At 47.4% G+C, this 20,369-nt stretch overlaps 2 protein-coding genes across 3 annotated transcripts in view; one reads left to right on the forward strand and one right to left on the reverse strand.

The window, feature by feature from the left end:
• UBE3B (ubiquitin protein ligase E3B) overlaps positions 1-12,570 on the reverse strand; it is a 47,471-nt gene extending 34,901 nt beyond the window's left edge. The window contains exons 1-9 of the mRNA XM_068989477.1: positions 12,456-12,570; positions 10,965-11,160; positions 8,515-8,617; positions 7,031-7,212; positions 6,379-6,499; positions 4,603-4,662; positions 3,710-3,814; positions 2,104-2,200; positions 438-523 (exon numbers count right to left, since the gene is read on the reverse strand). Coding sequence (XP_068845578.1) covers positions 438-523; positions 2,104-2,200; positions 3,710-3,814; positions 4,603-4,662; positions 6,379-6,499; positions 7,031-7,191 — 630 coding nt within the window. The 5' untranslated portion in view covers positions 7,192-7,212; positions 8,515-8,617; positions 10,965-11,160; positions 12,456-12,570. The remainder of the gene's footprint in view (positions 1-437; positions 524-2,103; positions 2,201-3,709; positions 3,815-4,602; positions 4,663-6,378; positions 6,500-7,030; positions 7,213-8,514; positions 8,618-10,964; positions 11,161-12,455) is intronic.
• Positions 12,571-12,966: 396 nt separating this feature from the next.
• KCTD10 (potassium channel tetramerization domain containing 10) overlaps positions 12,967-20,369 on the forward strand; it is a 30,182-nt gene continuing 22,779 nt past the window's right edge. For both annotated transcript variants that reach the window (XM_068989548.1, XM_068989549.1), the window contains exon 1: positions 12,967-12,986. In XM_068989548.1, the coding sequence (XP_068845649.1) occupies positions 12,984-12,986 (3 nt within the window). In that variant the 5' untranslated portion in view covers positions 12,967-12,983. The remainder of the gene's footprint in view (positions 12,987-20,369) is intronic.

The raw sequence follows: 20,369 nt of genomic DNA on the forward strand, positions 1-20,369 counted from the left end.
AGCTGCAGAATTCCAAAGTACTTTTAAACACTGATGAGACAGATTCCTGACAATTCCCTGGATGTGCAAACTGGCCTGATAACATGCAGGGTGGACTGAAGGCTGCTGGAGGACGTGGAACGAGAAAGACAGTTCCAGACACTAACCAAGAAGGAGCCTGACGGGGTGCGTCCTGAGGCCTCCTGCCTGAGCTTAAGCTTCAAGTGACTGGACTGTCCTTAAAACTAAAAGGTAAACACAAGAAAGGGATCCCAGCTATTGTCCTCTTTTTACACAAACCATGAAGACAGGGTAGGGCAGAGAGGGCGCTGGGCCGTAAGCCCTTTCTGCAGAAAGTGCTGCTCTGAGGAGGGCGGCAGATGTGCCGAAACCAGAGCTAAAACCCAAGGTCAGGTAATGGAGAATGAAGCCACACATCAGAGCAAGAAGAGACAGACCTGCAGAGCAGGGTAGAACCCACGCTGGTTGAGATGGCCCATTATGTTTGCACAAATGTGGTTCATGGCTGGTCGAAGACTCTCACCTAAACGAAGGAAAAAAGGCTGAGAAAGAAAAAAAAAAACAAAAAACCTCTGACCGTCATGTGAACTGTTTATGTGCCCAGGCCCCGGGCTGTAAGGAAACCAGAGCTCCTCTGGCTTGCATTCTTGCTCCCCTTGGGCCTGGTATCAGAAGAGATGCGGTATTTCCAGGGTTCTCTCTCTCCTGCAAGGCCTGGTTCAAGGGTCACCTCTTAAGAGACAGGTCCTATCCGTTCCCAGAAGCATCGTCCTCGGCCTCCAAGCTCCTGCAGCACCTTTCTACGTCCCTCCGACAGCCTGGCACTTTGTACCCAATGCAGCGACCTCTGCTTCCCAATGGGACACAGGGTCCCTGGCAGGGCCCAGAACATGAGTTTTAAATGCCTGCTCCCCCATCCCTCCCCACCCAGAGTCCAGGATCAGGCCCCAAAGAATCCCTCCCTCTTGGCCTGCAGCCTGGGCACACGCAGTTTCCTCTGCTCACAGTTCTGTCCATCTGTGCACCCTACCTCTCCCCCCAGCTCTCAGCTCAGACACTGCTTCGTCAGGAAAGCCTGAGCCCCACACAAGGCAGGGCCTCTTACCCCACTGCACCTCGCTTCTCCTGGGCTCCTCCTTCCAAGTGCCACCTGCCACACTGGTGTCGTGACCTGTACATACTCACATACGTCACTCACACAGTCACACATATTCATATAAAAAAATATATATATACACGTTGTCGTTCAGTCACTAAGTCACGTCTGACTCTTATGACCTCGTGGACTGTGGTCCACAGGGCTCCTCTGTCCTTGGGATTCTCCAGGAGTGGGTTGCCACTCTCTTCTCCGACCCAGGGATCAAACTGACATCTCCTGCACTGGCAGGCGGATTCTTTACCACTGAGCCACCAGGGAAGCCCTGTACTCTCTCCAACATCTGTCTCCTCTTGGCCCCCACACTCAAGTCTGGTGAGGAGGGGCGGGCGCACAGAGTTCAGCCCTACAGCCCCTGGAGGACAGTGACCTTTCCCGCATCTCTGGTGCCTCCTCAGCACCTCACACAGAGTAGGCTATGATGAATGGATGAACGACACGAACGTATGAGACATGTGAGGCTGAGTTCAGGATTCAGGGACAGAGGCAGTTTTATGGGCGAAATAGAATTATTTTATGAGCTTTTAGTTTTTTTAGGCTGCGCTGTGCAGAATGCAGGATTTTAGTTCTCCCCTGAGAACCCACGCCCCCTGCACTGGAAGCATGGAGTCTTAGCCATTGGACCGCCAGGGAAGTCCCTAAGAATTATTTGCTGCCGAACATCCTCCATGTTAAGTGAGCAGGCTTAAGTGAATATGACTGCCTAGAGGCTGCGGTGCTCTGGGCGCTGTAACTAGTGAGCTCAGAGGGACTGTGCCTTCTTTCAATACTGAGCGTGTTCCAGACACCCTGGGGCAGCGGGATGGGACACACCAAGGGCATCTCCAGGCGTGTGGTTCCAGGACCTTCCCTGAGGCTCACGGCGGCAAAAACACTTCTTGAAAACGTCCCCTAGACTCTCTATGGAAATGTGACTTGGGGAAGACTTTGAAGTGAGTCTCACCGACCTTTTCCCCGGAGAATTTTCCACGTTGAAGTGTCCGTGAAGGTGACAAGCATCGTGAGGTAAAGGGTGATGAGTTTGGAGTCTTGTAAAATTTCCGGCTAGAAACAACGGAGTGAGATTGAGACACGCGCCCTCCAGCCCAGGGCAGCAAAACAATCCATTTACAACTTTTCTGACTGCAGACAAACGAGTCGGGATTCTAAGCTTTTATTCTTTTTCTCTTGAGGAGTCACTGCTTCAGGAGTTAAATGATGGGGATTTTGGCACATGAGGGCTTGACCACAGATCCTGAAAGACTCTTGAGACTGGTGAATTGAGAATTCTTAGAAAACAAGATGACCAGCGCGGGCTTGCTTATATGTACACACTTAGCATTTAACACATGTATGCGTGTACACTGCAGCCACAGAGAAGAAATGAACAGAACAAGGACAGTGAGCTCAGACTTCTGGCTTTACCACTTGCCAGCTGTGTGATCTTGGGCAAGTTTCTTAACCTCTCTGTACTTCCTCCCCTGTTGACTAGAGACAGTAACGCTGCTTCTTTCATTGGGTTGTTATGAGACATAAATGGATTAATGTATATAAAGCACCAAGAACAGTGCCTGGCACACAGATCACACTAGGTAATACTGGCTATTCCTATAACGATGACTATAATTTATGGTTTCTCCTGGGTCAAGGCCGAGAGAGCCATTCTCGAGTGCCTTGAGAGAGATGTCTGGGAATGGATCACTGGGGGCTCTGGCAACATTTGCTCCATAACTCAGTCACCAGCGGAATCCGTGCCAAGCCTCTGCCCCTGAAACGTCTAGCCTCCACACGAGCGAAGTGGAAATGGCCACTGTTGGCACACACACACCCTGCCCACCTTCCTGAAACACATGGGAGGGCACTGGGCCAGGTGGGGGTGAGGGTGGCACCCCATCTGTCTTGCCACCGTGCCCAGTGCAGGGTTGAGGCCAGGATCCCACTGGACCTTTGCGAGTCCTTCCAGATCTCTGAACTGGTGTGTGGAGGGGAGCCCTCCCTTTTCCCTTCGGTCAGGACACAGTAAGGACGTAAGGCCCAGAACTGCTGGCCACCGTGATTACAGCAGGAGAGGCCGAGGGGATTCCCAAAGGGAGCACAGAGATAAGTTAAGAGATGGCAACCCCACCAGCCCCTGGCTCCAGTCATCTCCAGCTGCTTGTTACAGAAAGACTCCACAGTGAAATGTCCTCTTCCTTCCTTAGCTTGTGTGTATTACCGACTGCACTCACGTTGGGTGTCTGCACTTGTCACAAGGGGCCTGACTCATATAATAATGTCAACTCTAAAGTATCCACTACATCAAAGGGCAGAAGGGAAAACAACAGACTCCTGGCATCAAGACTGTGGTGAGACCAAGTCAATATTCAAAACAGTGGGCATGAAAAAGGCGCTCAGGCTGATAACAGCATCCAGCTCACTCTCTCGGGGACAGGGCTCCAGTAATTCATCACTAGACTCCAGTTGGGAGATCATACAGGTAGTAACATCTATGAGCAAGCCACGAGGACTCTGAAAGCACATCCTACAGCCCGCATGTGGGAAGGACAGGTTTACAGTCTTGTTTTTATTTTTTACCTTGAGCTGCTCAAGAAACTCACAGCAATACCACAGGATGTCTTTGATCTGTTTAATCCATAGGAGAGTGAGATCCTTGGAAAGAGCCAGGGACACGTACCACACCTGCAAGCATGAAAAAAAGAGGAATGTAACGGGCAGTTACACGGATCAAACGACATACATTCCAGACACTGGAATGGGATCAAACAGCCAGGTCTAGAGTCAGATGAGGCAGGCGATGAATGGATAAATAAGAAGTAGGATTTCTCTTGGGCTTCCCTGGTGGCTCAACAGTAAAGAATCCACCTGCCAGTACAGGAGACACGGATTCAATTGCTGGGTTGGAAGATGCCCTGGAGAAGGCAACGGCAACCCACTCCAGTATTCTTGCCTGGGAAATCCCATGGGCGGAAGAGCCTGGCGGACTACGGTCCATAGGGTTGCAAAAGAGTCAGACATGACTGAGGGACTAAACAACAGGACTCATTTTAACACTAAACTCAAAGGTAAAACAGCCTGGTAAGGGGATTTACCATCCTGAGTAAGAGGCAAGGGCTGAACACAGCTTCTTGGATAATGCAGAGACTGAGGAAATCAGCTGCGCTTTGTTAATATTTCTGATCCATTACTTATTTGCGTGTGGATGTGAACATATGCCCTGGAGGAGGGCATGGCAACCCACTCCAGTACTCTTGGCTGGAGAATCCCATGGACAGAGGAGCCTGGAGGGCTACAGTCCATAGGATCGCGGTCAAACACGACCGAAGCAACTTAGCACATGCGTACACCCACGTGAACATAAGCAGACTCATACACAACAGTCAGAACATTCAAGGGAACTTTCAGAGCCAAGCAGGCTGGCTTGCAGGGACGTGGGAGACTTTATGGCACCCCCCACCAACCCCACTCACCTTGGGTTCGTTCTCAGCTTCCATGCTGCTCAGGACGCAGCGACACAACTTCTCAAATCTCTGCAGAGAGGCACAATGGGGGTTAACCATTCCCGATGAACAGACATCAGGCGGCCTCACGTTTCCCTGGTGTGGCATGCCAAATAACTCACGTGGGGACCCTATTTAATTCCAACTGGCAGATGTGGAGACTGAGGCTATCAGAAAGACTGAGGAAAGGCTCTCCAACGGGTGGCCCGCAGGCAGGAGCCCTGGGTGTGTTCTAGAGTGGGGGTCCTTTTGGAAAACAAGATCAGCCTGGCAAACTGGGCCTGGAGCCCTGCAGACGAGCAGCTGTCTCTCCTCAACTGTGCTCAGCCATTTGCCGTTTTGTAAGCACCATGCATACGGACTTTTGCCTCACAAGCTGTCATATCATCACTTGTATCTTGAAACGAAAAAGCAAGAGTGGAAACTAGAGCCCGGGTCACGCTCTGGCTCTGCCAAGCCTGGGTCCACCCGTAGAAGCGGTGTGGCCCCGGCGGCCCCCGGCCACACTAAGTTGCGGTCTCCGCCTCTGTTCACTGGGGAGCCCTTCCCTCCCTGCTGACTGTCCTCACCTGCGTGACTGGGCTCAGTGCCAGCGTCCTCCTCTCCCCCCTGCTGGGTTATGGAGCCCATTTTGTTTCTTTCGGGAACCCCAGTGCCCAGAAGAGGGTCTGGTGCAACGAGACGCTTAGCTGCAATGGATGCCTGACCCCGGGAACACAAAGGCACTCCCCAATGGTATCCTTACAACAGTCACAGATAACTAGCTCCTTCCTTGGAATCCTACTTCCTAGGCTGATGGTTCTGACTCCAAAGGTACAACTAGCATGGTCTGTTTGCTTTGCAGGATTTTGAAAGAAATTTCAAATTAGCTGCCAACCAGGCTTCCCTGGTGGCTCAGACAGTAAAGAATCCATCTGCCAAGGAAGGAGACTTGGGTTCGATTCCTGGGGTCAGGAAAAGCCCCTGGAGAAGGGAATAGCAACCCACTCCAGTATTCTTGCCTGGGAAACCCCATGGGCAGAGGAGCTTTATGGGCTATAGTCCATGGGGTCACAAAGAGTTGGACATGACTGAGTGAGTTTCACTTTTTTTCAAATTAGAAAACTGAGTAGCAAAGATCTCCAGCATCTCTTTAAAAAATACCAGAGTATCAGTCCCCCAACGGCTGGAGCCGAGGGATGGCTGCTCCTTTGCTTGCTCATGGCACAGCCCACCTCTCCCTCCGATGCACCACCATCTGTCAGTTACCATGAATTATGACCTGTACTGTGCTGTAACTCATGAACAGCTTCTCTCACTCATCTGCTGACCTGTCTGGCTTCTATAGGCATCTGAGGACAACTGCTTACAGGAGTTACCATGAAACCAATCGTGATGAGGGCCTTCCCTGGCCATCCTGTGGTTGAGACTCTGTGCTTTCACTGCAGGGGGCACAGGTTTGATCCCTGGTCAGGGAAGTAAGATCCCACATGCCACACAGCCAAATAAATAAATGGTAAAAAATAAACAAACAAGCAAAAAAATCCCCCAAATTTCTTTATTGAAAAAAAAAATCATGATGATTCTCAGCAGTGGGTATAATCCCTACAAAACAGCTTCCAAGAAAACAAAAGGGGCAGGACGTGGGGGTAACAGAACCTGACTCACAGAGCTGCCGTAACGACTACACGAGTTAATATTTATCAAATACTTATAAAAGGATCTGACACAGAGTGAGCATGACGTGTGTTGCTGTTATTATTTTACCTCGTTATCCTCTTTAATTCTGAACAAGAACAGCAGTTTCCTGGCAATCTTAAAAATACAAAGTGCACTTCTTTTACTGGACCCAGAGTCTTCTGCTTTAAAAAACTCATCAATCTCTCTCCTAGGGAGGGAAGGGTAAAAAAAAAAAAAGATTTTTTTAGTTAGGAGCTCACAGCAGCTAGAAGGCTGTTTAAGAACTCTAAGAAAATACTAACTAGTTTTCTGCACCGCCACCCCCCCCCCCCCCATTTATTGGGAATAAAAATAAACGTGCTGGGCCTTCCCTGGTGGTCCACTGGTTAGGAATCTGCCTGCCAACACAGGGGACGTGGGTTCAGTCGCTGGTGTGAGGCGATCCCACGTGCCCCAGAGCAACTAAGCCCCAGTGCCTAAGTACTGAGCCCACACTCTAGAGGCTGGAAGCTGCAGCTACTGAAGCCTGTATGCCCACAGCCCATCCTCTGCAACAGGAGAAACCACCACAAGCAGCAGCCCTCTCATCACAACTCGAGAGCAGCTCCCGCTTGTCGCAACTGGAGAAAAGCTGGCATGCAGCAACAAAGACCCGGCACAGCCAAAATAAATACACCTTTTTAAGTTGCAGAAAACAACATTTAAAAAAAAACATGTGCTGAGGATTCCTGCCCCCCACCTGATTTCTCTTTGCAGTCGACGCCGACAGAGAAAGCTCCGTACATGGGCCTGAATCTCCACGGCCGCCCGTTCTCGTTCCTTCTGCACCAGCCTTTCCTCTCGAGCCTGACGGGCTCTGTCGATAAACCAGGCTCTCGAGGTCTGAGAAACGGTGAACATGTTTGCAAACTTGCACAAACCCTGCAAGGAAAACAGCCAGTGGCTGATGTCAGTCATGATACGAAAAACACTCACAGAGAGGGGCTTAGGAGCAAAGGGCAGAAAGCCCTGGCACCCTCCCCAAGGGCTAATGGCTCTCCTGGCACAAGTCCCAACTTCCTATCAGCTCCTTTCATGCAACTCCCCAGACCAGCGACGCTTTCTCCCATACTAAATAATTACATTTTCTTAAGAGAAAGAACACAGCGCCTGGCATAGGGTTCAGGCTCAGTAATCGTTAATGAATAAACAAAGCATGAATCGATTCCATCTATAAAGCTCTAATTCAAACCAGGCATCCTCTACATCAAAGGTCCCTGGATATTTCACTGAACAGTCAGTTTTTATTTTGCCGAGTAAAGACTAGAGGGCAAAACATTAAACATAATTATTTACTATTACCATTATTTTATTCATTCATTCACTCAACAAATATTTACTGATACCTACTTTGTGTCCAGCACAAAAGAAGCCTTTCATTTTTTTTAAGGGCCAATTAAACATAAAGAAAGCCAAAGGTACGTGATTCCAGAATGTGAGACAATCCATTACATTGAATGTGTTTGGTTCTAAGGACAACTTATTCTGTTGTCCTTACTATTCCCATTTGGCCAAGGGCTGATGAAGACATTAAAGCAGAGATGCCCCCATCCACAGACTGGTATTCTTGGACGGAGACTCTCAATTAGCCATTATAGTGTCATCTAAATCACCAGTAACTGTCTTTTCCCAAAGGGGGGGTTGTGGCTATCAGCCTAGAGCACACAGCACTGGTCCATGGAGCCTCTCACACTGAGATAATGTCTTTAGATGCTTGAAAACTTTGTCCTTTTATGCAAAATAATCAGCTTGGCCGACACAGGCACTGAAATGAACTATTCAGAAATTCAGACTTCCGGAAAACCATCTCTTTACCAGGTTACCCCACTCAAAGCAGTGTCCACGTGAAAACATCCAGGATAAAAAGGGTCACGTGGGGCTCCTCCCATGTCCACACATCGAGGCACCTGTGTGACCCCTGTTCAACGCTGATCCACAGCTGGTAAACAAAGCTTTGCCAACATGCTGGTCTCTCATCAGTAATTCTCAAGACAAACATGGAGACAGACCCTCCTGGAGTGTGGGGGGGTGGCAGTGGAGGAGGGAGCAGTAGAGGGAGCCTCTGACCAATATTAAGGCAGGAGGTTGCGTGCAGACTGTGACTCAGTACCTATAATTCGATCCTGAAACTTTCACCTGATCCCAGGAGGGAGTGTGAGAAGACAGGCAATAGGGTCTTCTCACCTGAGGACCTGCTGGTGACGCAGAAACGTCAGGTAATCATTAGTGATCTTACACAGGACTCACGGCTGAGGGCAGCTTCTCACTTCAGAGGAGCTTGTCTTTTCTGGCAAAAGAAAAAAAATCCAGATTTTGGATTGAGTTTTATAGGCAGGGCTTCGTCTTATCTTCTTCACTGAAAAAAAAAGTAATAAAAACAGGGCCTCTGGTTTAAATAAAAACAAACAAAAAAAAAACCCACCCGTGTCCTCTTTAATTAATTAATATCAGATCTAAATGGCACACGTATCTACCCAGTCCTCAGTTTAAAGGAAGCAGGTTGAGAATAAGCCCAAAGAAGTTGCTGAATTAGAGCTGTAGGCTTTATGATGGCAACCAAGAAAGAATAACACAGGGAATGGAATGTTTGAAAGCCACTGCAAATTACGTTTGGCATTTTTAGCAAACTGGAACAATGTTTATGCTTAAGAAATGAAAAAGGGGCTGGCTGTGAACCAATACTGTCATTGAGTTCAGGCTCACACTGCTTGTCACACAACAGTCCAATAAGTCAAGAGACCACTGCTGGGGTGTGGAACAGTGACTTTATTTGAGAAGACAGCAAACCGAGAAGATGGTGGACTCATGTCCCAAAGAACCATCTAGCCTGAATTAGAATTCAAGCTTCTTTTATACTAAAAAGGGAGGGAATAAAGTCAAACATTTCTTGGTTCCCGTCAGCCTCCAGGCGGGATGTGTTCAGGTCTTCCTCCCTGCAGTCATTCATGGGTGGGCCTGGTCAGGATATTTCCTGTGAGCTAAACAAAGGTATTTTAGCTTAAGGCTCATTAGCTGGGAGGCAGAGTTCCCAAAGATGGGCCACTGAGTATAAATTAGGCTTATATGCAACATCCCTTTAGGGATTAACTTGTAATAGAATACAAAAGGTTCTTCCCTATGACCCCAATTACATCACGAAAAAGTCCTGTGCACAGGTAGATACAAAACTGGGGAAAAAACAGGAATGCTTGTTTTAACCAGTGAATATAACAAAAAAGGAGCAAGCTTACAGATTTACAGAACAAGTAGTTGCCAGTGGGGCCAGGGAAGGAGAAAAGGGTAGCCTAAGGTAAGGCACTAAGAGGTACAAACTGGAAGGTATGAAATAAGCTACAGGAGCTTTCCTGGTGGTCTGGTGGTTAAGAATCAGCCTCGCAATGCAGGGGACAGGGGTTTGATCCCTGGTCTGGGAAGATCCCACATGCCAAGGGACAACTAAGCCCATGTTCCACAACTACTGAGCCTGCATTCTAGAACCTGAGCTCCTCAACAAGAGGACCCACGGCAATGAGAACCCTGCACACCACTAGAGAGTAGCCGTCACTCGCCACAGCTAGAGAAAGCCCGCACGCAGCAACAAAGACCCAGTGCAACAACAGAAAACAAAACAAGCCACAAGGATATTTTGTACAACGTGGGGCAATGTGGCCAATGTTTTAAACTGCAAATGGAGGACAACCTTTAAAAACTGAGTCACCGTATATTGCACCCCTGTAACTTACATGTATTATACATCAACTATATTTCAATTACAGAAGAATGGTTGCTTTGAGGTAGTGGGACTGTGGGACATTTTGCTTCCCTAACTGGTCTGTTTTCTTGAATTCTCCACAGAAGGCATGTGGTCGGGCGACATGGCATTGTGAGAGGCATGCAGAGCTGGAGCGATCCATAGCTGTGCTGTGTACTGCGGAGATACAGCTCTGAGCCGTCCTGTCTTGTCTGTTAATCAGCTTAGAGGCTGATCATAAGGACTGAATGAGATGATGACCTCAAGCACCTGTCGAAGTGGCTGACAGGGCACACAGTCAATAAGCCTGACAGATTATTTTTATACACACAAAGATCTGCCTTTTAAAAACTCTTTACTAAAGGCCCTTATCTGTACAGGCAGTCTGGGTCTGCGGGTAGGAAAGAATGGTCACCTGTTAAAAGAGTTTTTTCTATCACCAGTCCTGTCACCTGGGCTATTGAAGCCTTCGGCTTGGGCCCTGTTTAGACTGGGGGACAGCTTCAGGCCTCTCAGAGCTGCAAACAAACCTGCCCAAGCCATGAGCACAATGGTATACTCTTTCCTTAACATGGAGACAGCCTCTCTTGGGGGGCAAGGGAAAGATGGGGAGAGAGAAGAAGAAGAGAGAGCTTTTCCCCGACAGAAGAACGGGAGGTTGCATGCAAACTGTAACTAAGCACCTATAAGGCTATCTCAAAAACTTCACTTCTCCCAGGGGGCTCTTTCTTGCGCTCACCAACCCCTTGGCAATGCTATATGCTGGTTTCTGTTTACACCACGTAACAGCTTATATTTTGCAGTTTTTCGAATCCTTTCTTCTTTACTTCTTCTAGCTGCATAATGTCGATTACAGTTCATCAATCAAATAAAAACACATCAGAAGTATTTGTGAGGTACTTACTCTGCTAAATGCCCTGGAGGATGAAAGGAAAGGCTGTGTATAGCAGAGAAAGCCCTGGGTCAAAGCCGCCTTTGGTTTTTTTCAGTTCTGATCCTTTCTCATTTGGCCAAGGTCCTTATCCTCTGTACGCCTCAATTTCCTTTTCTGTAAATTGAAGTTTGGGATTTTCCTGGAGCTCAGATGGAAAAGAATCTGCCTGCAACACAGGAGACCCAGATTCGATCCCTGGGTCAGAAAGATCCCCTGAGAAGGAAATGGCTATCCATTCCAGCATTCTTGCCTGGAGAATTCCATGGACAGAGGAGTCTGGTGGGCTACAGTCTATGGGGTCACAAAGAGTCGGACACCACTGAGCAACTGACACACACACACGTAGCCCAGGTTAGACCACTAGTAAGGGACAGAGCCAAGATTTTAATAGTTAGGACCCTACTTCTACAGTTCCATAAGAGATTCAGTCTTTTCTGGATGAGGTCAACTTCATGGAGAACTATGAAAGAGCCTGACAGACCACAGAGTGTCATCTAAAGGTGAAGCACCATAAATACCACCTGCTGTCTGAGCCCCAGAGAATTCTCCACTCATGGTGGGAACAGCTGGGCAGCCAGGTTGAATGACCATCACCACTGGTTAAGCATGGACCATGGGTCAAAGACTGTACAGATATTTAATCACCTCTGACTTTTCAACAGCTCTATCAGGTCTCAATAGCCTAATTTTCTTAAGAATAAGCAACAGGACTTAGATTAATGATAACAGCTATCATTTATTGAAGGCTGCAGCCTATACAGGTGCATGCTACCACCTTCCCACAGAGAAAACTATATTCAGAGAGGGACATGACTTGTCAGAGTTCACAAGGCTCCTGATTTTGAACTCATCTCTAACTCCAGAACAATTACTTATTTTAAGTGAAACAGAGAAGACCCAGGGACGCCCCCATTCACAGAAGGCAAAGTCGAGAATGCAGGACTGCCCGTGGGGCCAACATAGAGTCAGATTACTACCAGGTTTTTCTTTACTGTTATCAATAACTGCAGCTGTTTTTATTGAGAGCCGTCAGGCCTCGTACTAAAACTTGAGTTACACGAGCTCCTCCATTTGACAGGAGCTAGTTACTCCATTTTACAGAGTTGGAAACTGAGGCACAGAGAAGGGAAGGAGTTCACTCAAGGTTATAGGAAATCGGTTGGAACTCCGGTTCGGATGACTTCTGAGGCCCGGAGTCTGTCCTCGGCATCAACAACAACAATAACAAATTCTTTTCATCCAGCACTAGTCTGTTTATAATGGCCTATTGCCTCTTTTTATCTCGGTAGCTCCGGAAATAAAAAGGCCACGGAAAAACGTCCCCTGGAGCCCAAAAGCCAGCCCCCAGCACCTGCAACCCCGACCAGGCGAAGCAGGGACCCGGCCCTAGGGCTAACTCCCTCCCAGACCCCGATCCCACCACCCGGACAACCCACAACCCTGTTCCCACTCGCTACCCACAGGCCGTAGACCTTTATCCGCTCGAGGCCCCGGCGCTCGGGATCGGGGCCGCAGTTACCACCGCTTCAACCCGATACCCCCGAGCTCTGCCAGACCCGGGGGCAGCGGCCGAGGTCCGACCGCCATCTTGCCCCGGGGTGTTCACTCTGAGAGTTCCGTCGGAAAACAACAACCAGTTCCGTAAACGACAGTTCCGAAGAGCTTCTTCGTCCAGATGGGAAAACCTCCCTGCATTTTGTTGTCATTTATGGGAGCTGGAAAAGCGGAGCATTCAGGAGAGGGATAAACGCCTGACCCAGCCGAGAAGAGACGCAACCCATTCTAGCTAGGGAGCTTGGAAGAAAAGCAGTCTCTATCTAGTATTAGTATGACGGACCCTTTAGGAAGGTGTCCTCTGCGGGGCGGAAGTGAGGTGCAGACAGCGGAAGTCCCCGCCCCGGCCCCGCCTCCGCCCGCGGCTCACGCGAGCTGGGTGTTTCCTGTCTCTTTCAGTCCGGGTTTGGAGACTCCGGCTTCCTCCGGCTTTTCATGGTAAGGAGGGCGTTGCCCGCCGACTAGGGGCTGCAGAGCGGCTTGAGAGAGCCGGTCAGAGGCAGAATAGAGAGGGCAGGGACCGAGATGAAGGGGTGCGACGAGGGACTGTCGCGATAGGGGAGAGGAGGTTGGGAGGTTGGATGGGGGCGAGGTTGGGGGTGGGGGAAGGGCTCTGGGTGGAGGATTGTGCCTCTGTTGTGGGTGGGGGGCTTGTCCCAGGCTCTTGGGGACGCGGGAAAGGGTATTTGGGCTTGGGGAGTAGATATGTGCTTGAGTAAGTTGTGGGGGTTGAGTGGTAGTGGTGAGCCGGACCACCAGTGCTGGTTAGAAATGAGAATTGGTGATTGCGAAGAGAACAAAGAGATGTCATTGAAAATGGACTTTGGGGGTGGAAAATGAGGAAAATAGGAAGGATTGTGAAAGTGGATGTGTAGGTGACGAGAGAGCGAAGTGAGATTGCTTGGAGCGGGACGTTTGGGGTTTTTGGAAGTTGTGCTAAAGTCGCTGGGTTTCGGGGAAGTGGGCGAGGTGCGTCTGAGTATTCGGGCCAGTGGCGTGGAGAAAAGAAACGAGAAGGAGCCTGTGGGCGGGCGTGTATTAGATGCTGGGAACTCCGCGGAGGGATGCCAGGGGCCTGAGATCAGGGTACTTTCGCCACGCAGTTCAGCACCTTAACTGGTGCCCGGCTACCTATCTAGTCAACTTGCGTCGAGACTGGGGCGGCCACACCTGAGGAGCTCGGGATGTCTCACCGTCTTATCGCCTATCTGTGGGAATGTTTTTATGTGCTTGGAATCCTTCAGGGCTTTGCTGTTTGGCTTTGTCCCTGAGTGGGAATGACCAAAGCTCAGCCCAGACCCTTTTTTTTTACTTGTTTGTCCGGAGTCTCTTCCCTGAAAAGTGCAGTCTTAGGGAACACCAGTCCCAAGGCCAATATGGAAGAAGAAATGACTCTCTACCTGTATCTGACTTTGAACTACTCCATTTCTGTGCCAAGTAAGTTCCACCCTAAGGGAAAGGCAGCATTGAAGCAGTGCTTCTCAAACTGTGGTCCCCAGACCCGCAGCATCACCTGGGAACTTGTTAGAAATGGCCAGGTTTCCAAACCCTACCAGACTACTGAGTTAATCTGGGGGTAAGGCCCAGCAAGCCCTGCAAATGATTAAAGTCATGATTCCTTGATTTGGGCTGTTATGAGAAGTGCATGAGAGTGGGAGTCAGAGGACCCTAATAGTTCTGATACTTTCATTTTCCCTTTGAAAATGGGATTAATGATGACATTTTTCTCACTAGACTGTTGAAAGAAATAGGACAATGGTCTGGACAACACTGGAAGAGCAAGTAATTTGACAAAACACTTGGAAGTAGCAGTGGGTATCCTGTAGGTTTTCGATACCAAATAATGCTACAGTTTTGTGACTGGTTGAATTTAGTTGATTTGAAATGGAACAGACTTTTTGAATTGCAGAAGTGCCCAGAGTTGGGAGGTTTTATAATTAGCCTCAAGGCGATGAACCCTTAGACCTAGTTAAAGAACACCTGAGCTTTGTGGCTGCACATTAGAATCACCTGAAGAGCTTTTTAAACACTAGTTTCTGAGTTTCCACACCTTTCCACAATTTGATTAATTGTTTTGGGCTGAAGCCAACTCAGCACACCTAAGAGCACCCAGGTAATTCCAGTACTGCCCGGGCTAGGACCCTCTGGTCTTAAGGATAGCTTGGGGAGCAGAAGGGAAAGGACGCTGTCTTTTTTTTTTTTTTTTTTTAAACATTTATTCCTTGAGGATTATTCTGAAGATTTTGGCTTTAACTTCATGTTATGAGTAAGGAAACTGAGAGACTTCCCTGGTGATCCATTGGCTAAGACTCCGTGCTCCCAATGCATGAGGCCTGGGTTTGATCCCTGCTCTCAGGAACTAGATGCCACATGCAGCAACTAGAGATCCTGTATGCCACAACGAAGGTAGAAGATCCCACGTATCACCGCTAAGACCCGACTCAGCCAAATAAATCAGTAAATACCCTTATCAGATCCTCCCAGGTGGATCACGTAGTTTAAAAAAAAAAAGTTAGGAAACAGACTTGGTGTGTCTAAACGTCACACAGAACTGCAGTCCAGGTTTGCTAAACTCTTGTTCAAATCTTCCCCACACACGTCTCCTCCAACACACGACAAGGAAGACAGTTCTGCGGAGAGGTGTAGAGAACACTTTAGTAGTTGAGGGATTCAGTATCTTTTTCCTATTGTACTTACTTGCCTGGATCTCTTTTCAAGTCAAGGGCTTTCCCTTACGGCTGATTTTTATTTTTTTTAAGCTAGTGTACAGTTACTTCCTCTCTGTGTGTGGCCTGAAGCTGTGAAGCAGAGGCCTGCTTTTGTTTCTGATTTGGCTTATTTTTATGTGTGGTCCAGAATTCATAGGGCCCATGGAGCCAGAGGAGGGGCAGCTTCTGCAAGACCAGGAAGTTAAATGTAGCCTGTTTGACCCGGGGGTGACACAGATCTTTTAGAACTGTGGGTGCAATCTTGGCTGCACACTAGAATCACCCAGGGAGTTGGAATTTTAAATTTCTATTTCCCGGCCACATCCCCAGACGGGTTGAGCCCAGGCATCAGTATTTTTTTTTTTTTTGGTAAGTGCAGAGCCACCATTGAGAGTGCTCAGAGGAGGTGGGAAAAAGAAAGCTAGACTTACTGATATAATTAGAGTAAACTTTTGATTGAATAAAATTGGTAACCAATATGTCGAGTATTGATTACCTGTGTTTCTTGTAGCCGGTTTTGCTCTCTCCCGCCTCACCTCCCCAATCTCATTGATAATGAACTCCAGCCTTTGAAACAAAGCAGGATCCCAGCAAGGATGGCTGGGGAGTCCTCCGAAGAGAGGTTTGGCTGTGAGAGCCTCCTTGTCTACAGCTTAGTGTCCCCGCTTCATGTGACTCGGGCTTAGGGACAGACAACAGCCAGAACCGTGTTTCCCGAGGTCCTCTCCTAGTATCGAAGTGGGCTCCAAAAAGGTGCGAGGCTTGCTTTGTCCATTTGGAATTCTCAAGCTAGACCAAGATATTTTCCACCTTCATCCTCTTAGTAATTCAGTCAGGTGTCAGTAGAGCTGGAAATGGGTTCTGAAGAGAAGAGAATCTGAGACTGGGAGCACATCCTCAGGTGATCACGGTGTGGGTGCTTCATGTTGCTCCGAGCCAGGGGCCGGGCCCAGCACCCTCTGGGGCTTCTGTCACCACGGCCCTGGGAGGGAGACTTGGCTGCTGTCCCGCTTGCTAGACCAGACTAGGTTCCACACGGGCTTCCTTGATGGCTCAGCAGGTAAAGAATCTGCCTGCAATGCAGGAGACCCAAGAGATGCAGGTGCGATCCCTGGGTCAGAAAGATCCCTTGGAGGAGGAAATGACAACCCACTCCCGTATTCTTGCCTGGAAATTCCCACGGATATAGAAGCCTGGCGGGGTATAGCCTGAGGGTGGAGAAGAGTAGGACACGACCGAGTGGCTAAGCACAGACTCATGGCTCCTTCAGGCTCCCACAGGTGGTCAGTTGCAGGGCCAGGGGCTTAAACTCAGGTTGGATTTGCAAACCCAAGCCCGCAGCCATGGCTTCCTGTCTTTATTTTGGAGCTTTTCTGAAGATGACTGAGGTGAGGTCCCCTTTCTCAATTTCCATGTCCTAGCTCTGTATGTACCAAGTGTGACCATTGATAAAATGGTGGGCTTGAGGCCAGGCAGGACTTGCCCACGTTCTTCTCTCGGTTTGTCATCAGGCCGCCTCTGTCATCATGCACTTCAGGAAGTGACTGAATGTGGGCTCAAGGTATCCAGATTCACAGAAGGGAAATAATGATAGCTGTCTTCCAGCACTGTTTAGATTTTATTTGTTTAAATATTTATTTGGCTACGCCAGGCCTTAATTGCAGCATGCACGATCTAGTTCTCTGACCAGGGATTGAACCTGGGCCCCCTGTATTGGGAGCACGAAGTCTCAGCCACTGGGCCACCAGGGAAGTCCCTGGTTGAATTTTAAATGGTTGTTTGTGATGATACACAGTAGAACAGTGGCATCTTCGGGAAAGGGGCTCTCTGGAGTGATGCAAGTGTTCTCTGTCTTGAGTAGGGGCTACATATATGGGCTTCCCTTGTGACTCAAACAGTGAAGAATCTTAACTGCAGTGAGGGAGACCGGGCTTCCATCCCTGCGTCGGGAAGATGCCCTGGAGAAGGGAATGCCCACCCACTCCAGTATTCTTGCCTGGGAAATCACATAAAGAGAGGAGCCTGGTGGGCTATAGTCCTTGGGGTTGCAAAGAGTCAGAGCTGACTGAGCAGCTAATATACACATAGATGCATCCATTGATCAAAACTCATCCAACTCTGCACTTAAAATACACTTTATTGGGACTTCCCTGATGGTCCAGTGGTTAAGAACCTGTCTCGCAGTGTAGGGAACACAGGTTCGATCCCTGGTCCAGGAAGAGCCCACATGCCTGAAGGCAACTGAGGCCGTGCCGCAACTACCGAGCCCTCCGGCTCTGAAGCCTCCATGCCACAACTCGAGAGCCTGTGCGCCTCAGCGAAGACCCCATGTGCTGCAGCTCAGACCCAACGCGACCAAAATAGATACAAGAAAACATTGATCGTATATACATTATCTTTAAAAAGGTATTGGAAAGCAAAACAAGTACAATACACAGAATTATCCGTTATGACTTTTATTTACCTGTTTCATGTTAGGTACCTTACAAAATGCTACATCATCTCCCAAAAACATATTTATTTTTGTGTAAATTTCGATCTGACAAAGGTGCTTAAAAAAATATTTCCATTTTGGGGCAGATTTCCTTAGTGAACTCCTATCCCACCCCAAACCCCTCAAAAACCATAAATACAAGCTTTTTTCCTCTAATATTTGTATTTTATTGAAGTGTAGTTGACTTACAATGTTTCAGGTACACAGAAATGTGATTGAGTTATACATATACACATAATATTATTTTTGAAATTATTTTCCTGTATAGGTTATTATAAGATATTGACCATAGTTGCCTGTGCTATACAGTAAACCTTTGTTGCTTGTTGCATATCTTTTTTTTTTTAATTAGAATTTTAACATTCTATTCAGGCTAAGTCAAACAAGTGGAATCAAAATGTCATAAATTTTTTAGTTAGGCAAAAATTCATGTTTTCTAAAATATACGTTATGCATATTATTTTTATATATGTATACAAGAGCTTTACTACTCTTGATAAAGACTTGAGAAAGGACATCAGAAAAAGAGATGGAGAAATTGGAAAACAAACTAAGTTAAATGGGAGTGCTGAATATGAAATAGAAAAAGTGAAACAAACTAGATAAAAGTAAAAGATCCTTATATAGTCCAGTTTTTAAACATGGCTGCTCATTAGAAACATATTGAGCTCTGGCAGAAAAAAAAAATAGCAATATCTGGCCTTTAGTATTTTTCAAAAAATTCCAAGATAGTTCTGATATGCATCTGGATTTTAAAAAGTGCAGGTTTTTCTATTAAATGATAATTTTGGTGATGTAAAACTCTTTATTATTTTTCTGTTGACCAATCATGATACAGTGCTATTAAGTGAGCAATAGTTACATAATCACAATAATGAAAAATACTTATCCGTTTTCACAGTCAGTAGCCAGACAAAAATAATAAAAGGTCATTACAGTTGCAGGCCACAGGGGAATGTGTTTACCCTAACAATATAAAGTAATTACATGCAGTTTGAAGGATCAAGCAGAGGGATGTGATAAGTGGAAGTGCATATATTAACATATTTTCATCTCAGCCAATCTGTGTCTTTTGGTTGGTGTATTTAATCCATTTACATATAAGGTAATTATCAATATGTGTGATCCTATTACTGTTTTCTTAATTGTTTTGGGTTTATTTTCTGTAGATAGGTATTTTCCTTCTCTTGTTTCCTGCCTAGAGAAGTTCCTTTAGCATTTGTTGTAAAGATGGTTTCAGTTCAGTCGCTCAGTCGTGTCTGACTCTTTGCGACCCCATGAATCACAGCACGCCAGGCCTCCCTGTTCATCACCATCTCCCGGAGTTCACTCAGACTTATGTCCATCCAGTCTGTGATGCCATCCAGCCATCTCATCCTCTGTCATCCCCTTCTCCTCCTGCCCCCAATCTCTCCCAGCATCGGAGTCTTTTCTAATGAGTCAACTCTTAGCATGAGGTGGCCAAAGTACTGGAGTTTCAGCTTTAGCATCATTCCTTCCAAAGAAATCCCAGGGTTGATCTCCTTCAGAATGGACTGGTTGGATCTCCTTGCAGTCCAAGGGACTCTCAAGAGTCTTCTCCAACACCACAGTTCAAAAGCATCAATTCTTCGGTGCTCAGCCTTCTTCACAGTCCAACTCTCACATCCATACATGACCACAGGAAAAACCATAGCCTTGACTAGACGGACCTTAGTCGGCAAAGTAATGTCTCTGCTTTGAATATGCTATCTAGGTTGGTCATAACTTTTTTTCCAAGGAGTAAGCGTCTTTTAATTTCATGGCTGCAATCAACATCTGCAATGATTTTGGAGCCCCCCAAAATAAAGTCTGACACTGTTTCTACTGTTTCCCCATCTATCTCCCATGAAGTGATGGGACCAGATGCCATGATCTTCGTTTTCTGAATGTTGAGCTTTAAGCCAACTTTTTCGCTCTCTTTCACTTTCATCAAGAGGCTTTTTAGTTCCTCTTCACTTTCTGCCATAAGGGTGGTGTCATCCGCATATCTGAGGTTATTGATAGTTCTCCCGGCAATCCTGACTCCAGCTTGTGTTTCTTCCAGTCCAGCATTTCTCATGATGTACTCTGCATAGAAGTTAAATAAGCAGGGTGACGATATACAGCCTTGATGTACTCCTTTTCCTATTTGGAACCAGTCTGTTGTTCCATGTCCAGTTCTAACTGTTGCTTCCTGACCTGCATACAGATTTCTCAAGAGGCAGGTCAGGTGGTCTGGTATTCCCATCTCTTTCAGAATTTTCCACAGTTTCTTGTGATCCACACAGTCAAAGGCTTTGGCGTAGTCAATCAAGCAGAAATAGATGTTTTTCTGGGACTCTCTTGCTTTTTCCATGATCCAGGGGATGTTGGCAATTTGATCTCTGGTTCCTCTGCCTTTTCTAAAACCAGCTTGAACATCAGGGAGTTCACGGTTCACGTATTGCTGAAGCCTGGCTTGGAGAATTTTGAGCATTACTTTACTAGCGTGTGAGATGAGTGCAATTGTGCGGTAGTTTGAGCATTCTTTGGGATTGGAATGAAAACTGACCTTTCCCAGTCCTGTGGCCACTGCTGAGTTTTCCAAATTTGCTGGCATATTGAGTGCAGCACTTTCAC

This window comes from Capricornis sumatraensis, chromosome 17 (assembly GCF_032405125.1).
Source record: "Capricornis sumatraensis isolate serow.1 chromosome 17, serow.2, whole genome shotgun sequence".
Taxonomy (NCBI): domain Eukaryota; kingdom Metazoa; phylum Chordata; class Mammalia; order Artiodactyla; family Bovidae; genus Capricornis; species Capricornis sumatraensis.